The sequence below is a fragment of the Poecilia reticulata genome, linkage group LG5, assembly GCF_000633615.1.
Source record: "Poecilia reticulata strain Guanapo linkage group LG5, Guppy_female_1.0+MT, whole genome shotgun sequence".
NCBI classification, from domain to species: Eukaryota; Metazoa; Chordata; class Actinopteri; order Cyprinodontiformes; family Poeciliidae; genus Poecilia; species Poecilia reticulata.
This window is the reverse complement of record NC_024335.1, coordinates 5,323,808-5,329,807: the sequence shown is the minus strand read 5'-3', so window position 1 is coordinate 5,329,807 and position 6,000 is coordinate 5,323,808. Positions and strand designations below refer to the sequence as shown.

At 35.2% G+C, this 6,000-nt stretch overlaps 1 protein-coding gene across 7 annotated transcripts in view; it reads left to right on the top strand.

Annotated features, from left to right (window-relative positions):
- cacna2d2a (calcium channel, voltage-dependent, alpha 2/delta subunit 2a) overlaps positions 1–6,000 on the top strand; it is a 290,040-nt gene that overhangs the window by 214,141 nt on the left and 69,899 nt on the right. For 5 of the 7 annotated variants that reach the window (XM_008408670.2, XM_008408662.2, XM_008408667.2 and 2 more), the window contains one exon: positions 1,548–1,689. In XM_008408670.2, coding sequence (XP_008406892.1) covers positions 1,548–1,689 — 142 coding nt within the window. The remainder of the gene's footprint in view (positions 1–1,547; positions 1,690–6,000) is intronic. The other 2 variants (XM_008408663.2, XM_008408668.2) reach the window with 1 other exon arrangement.

Genomic DNA, 6,000 nt, shown 5'->3' with positions numbered 1-6,000 from the left:
TTCACAAAATTTTATTCTACCATTCGTTCCTCCTGGACAACCAGATGGAGGCAGCAGACTGTCGCCTGTGTTGCAACCCATCATGCTGAGCCTGCATGTGGCGACAGTGAAGAGGAAAAACTCCCCTTTAACAAGAAGAAACCTGCAGCAGAACCGGGCCGAGTGGAAATCAGATGCACAAAAAACAAACAGATGCTCTCAAGTAGGATTATTTTCTAAGTTCATAAAAAGTAAAACTTTAAAAGCAGGGAGGGAGAATATTTAGATTTTGGCAGCAACATCTCAACTGATGTCTTCTTCAAGTTTTAAAGCATAAAATGAACAATTCAAATAACAGCCAATAATGCAAATTGGAGAGTAGAAGAAGAAGGAAGTGAGAAAAAGTGGTTGGTTTGTCCTCAAGCAGCCCAACTCTATAGCAGCATAACTACAGAAATATCTAAGAGCAAGAGAAATATAAAGAATTATGTTTTAATAAGCCTTTTTTTAGTTTTTTGTCATTTTTTAAAATGTCGCTGCTCATTTTCAGGTCAACCTCAGATTTTTTTGCCAACTGTTTAGCTGGAAATCGTCTCGTGGGTCGTTTTCTTTCATACCGTTATCGCCGCCTCTGTTTTGTTACAGAGCTGCTCCGTCTCAAACGTCCCCTGGCTCGTCCCGACAGCAGTTTGTAATTGCGTTTTAATAGTCAATTACAGCCAGCCCATCAATCAGTTTCTGCTGTGGACAAGAGGTTTTGATTCACATTCTTTGGACAAAACAAACGTGTTTTTAGTCGTGTCACATCCAATTAACCCTTGCTGCTTTATCAAAATGAAATTTTTGCATCACCCAGGAAGCTTCGCCGTTGTCAGGATTGAGGACATTCTTTCTTTATTCAACAAGTATAAAATAAATTCATTAATTATAAGTGGTAGAAATTGTTGTAGTTATTTTTTTATTTATTGGATGCACTTCTTTATGTCAGATCAGAAACAAGCAAATAAAAATTTCTTCCAATCGTTTCATCCAACAAATCACACAAACTTTAAATTTTTTTAATATGTTGGGTTTGTTTGACATTTGGTTCTTCTGAGATGCAACATATGGCTTCAAATTGCAAACAACACACCCAAAAAAGGGAGTTTGATACTCACATTGTGAGGCAGGAGAGAAGAAAGTCTGTAATCAAATATGCTGGGCGAGAAAATAAGCAGTAATTAAGTGATGCCAGTTGTTGGGGTTAATTCTTCTAACACCACGTTGGTGTGTGATGGTTATCATAGCTACTAATGGCTCCCTCTGTTTCATAACTGAGCTCATACCTGCTGTTTTTCTCTGATTAGAGGCAGAGAACAGAACCACTGAATCTGAGGTCAGACAGAAGGCAGAATAATTGACATTTTTATGCTTAACATGATTCAAAAAGTCAGGAAGAAAGCTAAGATATGCTGAGGACAAATACGCGTCTCCCATAATCGCAGTGTAGAAAGCCACAAAATGCAGCTCTGTAATCCTGTTTTTGACATGGATTCATCTCTTATTTATTCCCTCTCTGTGTGTTTCAGCAGACGGAGGACGGAGAGGAGGAAGCTCCGCTAGAGACCTCGTCCTCCCTGGAGCTGGAGTTTGTCGACGATCCAAATTTTAAAAACAAGGTCAACTACTCCTCCAGTGCCGTCCAGATTCCTACAGATATATACAAAGGCTGTAAGTTGTTTCACTTTTCAGAACAGCAGTAATGTAATAAAAATACTGTTTGAGACACAGAAGAATATCCTTCAAAAAACTACATCTGTATTACATGAGATTAGAAAATGTATCATTATAAGTACACTGTAAAACATTTGAAGATGGTTTAACTTGAAAATGAAAGTCCACCTGCTGCCTGGACAATGTCATTTAATTCAACAAAAATTTGTTTTGGTTTTAACTTGGAAATTAAAGTTCATGAAGTTGATTTAACAACAAGAGAAAAGTTCTCTAAACTTTGTTTTTTAAGTTCATGAATCTTAAATTGTGAGTTTTAACTTAATGCTGCAATTGAAACTAAATGGTTATTTCACAATATGCAAGAGAAAAAAAAACTGCCTTCATCTAGTTAAAAAGCCACATTTCTATTTTCACTCACGTTATCAAGTTAAATTAACTATTTTACTTTGGAATAATTTAAATTCTTGCTTCCTAATCTGATAATAAATTTGATTAAAAATGAAACTGAATTGTTTAAAACATTTAGTGTGAACAGAACATTATCCTCAAGATTTAAAATAAACATTTGCCTTAATAACATATAGACTCAGATCAATGTAACGCACTTCCATCTCAGGAGGCAAAAGCAAGCCGCTAAGCATTCTGGGAAATAGTTCCCACTTTTTCATCTTTCAGTTTTTTAAGTGCTAACATAAAAACTAGTTTATTAAACCCTTGGAGGTTTGACAAAATTAATAAAAAGTTAACACAACTTAATTTTATCTTTCACAAACTCACATTTAGGTTCAAAACTAAAACTCACAACATTTATTTGACTTAAAGAGTAGAAAACAGTAGAAACAACTAAATGCAGCTCAGATGTTTTACAGTGCATTGTGTGAAAATTCCTCAGTTATTATTACTATCATGAGTTTGTTCAAATGAGCAAAAAGTAGTACGACAGGTTGAAGTTTCTGCAATAAGTTGAACCCAAATTCATAAACGTAATTAGAAAGATTGTTGTTTTTTCTCTTATTACATCAGCAACATAATAATGGTGGACTAACCTCAATCCAAGACCTTGTAAATGTGTGGAAGAGCTGGGCATAGAAAAACAAACCTAGATGGGTATTTTGAAGATTAAAAACAGGATGTTTTCAGATTTTGTTTTGTTTTGTAAGGTTTTCTGAAAATGTTTTAATGTTAAATATGTTATAAAACATGCTCTATTCTGTATTTTCTACATTTGTTGTACAAAAGTTACTCATCTTCTAGACGTTGAAATGATCACCCAAAAATTGGAAGGCGTTTTACATACTTTCTGATAACTCTTGCACAGAAAATCAGAGTTTTTCACAGATATCTTGCTCAGCAAAGATATTGCAAGATATCGTAGTTTGTGGTCTTGTGGGGCACAAACTACCGTTTGCCACTGAAAAATAAGTGCAATCTCCAAGTCTGCATAAAAAATGTGAAGAAAAGTCAACATTTGTGCATCTTTTTAAAGTCAAAATAGAAATGTTGTGATATTACAGGGTTAAAAATTGCATATAGAGATAATCTGAAAGGAGTAAATGTCTGCTGTTTGGTCCGCCATGTTGTTTTAGAAGTACAGTTAACGAGCTGCGATGCAAGCAGCATGTCAGTGAAGCGCTGCAGACATTCACTTTAATTAACTAATTAACTGCATAATGATCACTTATAATCTAACACTTAATTTAGCTTTAATTACTCTATATTTGTCCTCTATGTATGGAATTTAAAGTAGCATTGATTAAATGTTATAGACATTATGACTGTAATAGTCTATTATTTTAACATTAATGGGAATAACTAATGCTTTTCAGTTTTTATATTGTAGCCACTCGATCATGTCAAACACTTTTGACTCTTGTTTTTGTTTTAGGCTCAAAATGTCCTGTCATAAAGCTCATTATCAGCCTCGTTTTTAGTTTAATATTTATGTAAATACTGAATGTATATAACGATGAATGCCTGCCGTCTGTTTTTTCCGGTGAAACCAATCATCCTCCTGGTCTTTTCAGACATTCGGGTCATGACTGGATGACACATCCTCTCCACTCTCACTCAGTAACTTAATCTCCTTTCATATCGGTTTGCACTTTTGCACAGTAAAGTGATTTCAGATGACAGATACTCGCTCCCAAACTGATTCGTACTGTATTTTCTGTATTTTTTTATTTTTTTTTTTTGCGCTCATGCTTTTTATCGTAGACCTTGCCCTTCCTGCGCTGCATTCTTCAGCCCTGCAGACATAACACCATCCTTAGTCTGCAGCCGCTAAATGAGCAAAACGCTGCGCATGTACCCTCTGGGGTTTTCATTGACATGCTTCCTGTGTTATCCACCTCTCTAACCTTTTGGACACTTTCACCCTGACTCTTAAAAAAAACTAAAAGGAGAAACAGGGACTGAGCAGACATTTCTACTGCAGCGGTTTCTTCCTCTCCGTCATTGTCTTACTCTTGACTTTCTTTGTCAAGCAGGCAGTGTATGGCACCTGTCTGTAACAATGCCCTCCAGCTGCGTCTCTCCAGACAAATCTTGTCAGAATTAGACACTCTTGGTTCAGGAGAAGATGTCAAAGGCCAAAGCTAACTCACAATAGAGCAATCAAGGCTGTGCATTGTTCCCAGAACCATTTTATGGCAGCTCTGGTTCCCCTGTCTGAGGATGTGAGCCAGAGGATAAAGGGCTCTTGATTGAGCCTGGTGAAATCTAAAGGAGTAGAGTGGCACGGTGCATGGAATTACTTATTTTTTCTCCCCTTCTTCTCTGTGGAAAATGTTTACTATTGATGTTGTTTAGTTAGCTCCCATTGCACGGTCTGCACTGCTCAGATTGCCAACTGCAGATTTGTGCCAATCCAATTATAAGCATGTGTGTTGTGTTATAGTTGTTGATAAAAATGCAATTGAGAATTATTTTAGCCTTGCATGTGCAGAGCCATTCTTTAAGGTCCTTTGTAACCAAATTGCATGTCCCTGGCAAAGTTCTGATCAAACATTTGCATCTTTTCAGAGACTTGGTTTGATGCAAAATTCATCATCTTACTATGATTTTCTTAATTTCCAACTTTGTTTTATGGCAATCAGTTTGCTAATGTTATTTATACAGCTGCAAGGTGAAGGATTTATTAAATTTTTTTACAGAAGGTGTTGTTAAACTAAGCAGAACCTCAAGTTCTCAGTTTGTCTGTATTTACAAGTCGTAAAACGTTTGAGGGTTGGATCCTGGATCAGATGTTTTGTTTTTTGCCTCTCAGCTCAGAGCAATGTAAGTTTGTCTGCAGCTTGTTAAACTGCAGCTTGTAGCTCAGGACACCTGCTCCCCAGATGACAGTACGAGTCTCTTTTCAAGCCGAGTACAACTGAATTTTCAGTCATTTAGAAATTACTTCAATAAAAATTTGGAGCTGTGCATCTGTGATCCTCTTTCTCTGACATGCATTGAGCTGCTTCAACGTTTTCTTTGTGCATTATGTTTGCAAATCTGATTTGAGCTGTCAAATGATTGAAGTGCAGACATATTGCAGTAAATATTGAAAATTTTTACTGCAGCACGTCTGCATATGAAGTCATGGGAAGTGATTACAGGTAGTGGTAGTGATTTTTTTTATCATTAAAAAAACATTTTAAAATTAAAATTAGATTTTTTTTTGGAGTTACCAACATTGTAAAAACACAGCTGTAATTTCTGGTAAAACACCAGCAGCTGTGATTATCAGAAGTTTACAGTATAAATACAGTAAAATCCATATAAATCAGTATTTTACCATGGATGTGGCTTCTGATGCAAACACCTGGATTTGTATAAAAAGTTTTGTTTTTAAGCTTATGTTGATGTGAAAAGTGTTAAAATTTAATTTTTACTGCACAACCTTAAGTATTCTAAGAAAGGAAGATTTTTAAAGGTAACATCGTTTTTATGGACCATAAACACATAATGTTGTTCAGATTATATTTTATAAGCTTCTAAGGTACATTTGACCATTTTGAATAATACTGCAAATTTACTTTACTCTCTGGATTTAAATACAACTGGAAGCTGAAACATGGTTTTAAATAAGCTGTTCATGCTCAAAATTTTTATTTATTTTATTTTTATTTATTTTATTTTTTGCAGAACAATTCTGCAAAAAAGAGACAGCTGACCTCTTTTTGATAGAGTTAAAGTTTCCTTAAATCAGCCAAACCAATCATGACTTGGTAAAAATAATTCATTTGTTTAATGTTTCTCTCTGCTGGACATCAGAAAGTCAACATGAAGTATTTTGATTGATAAATATTTAACAAAAACCTCAGATGT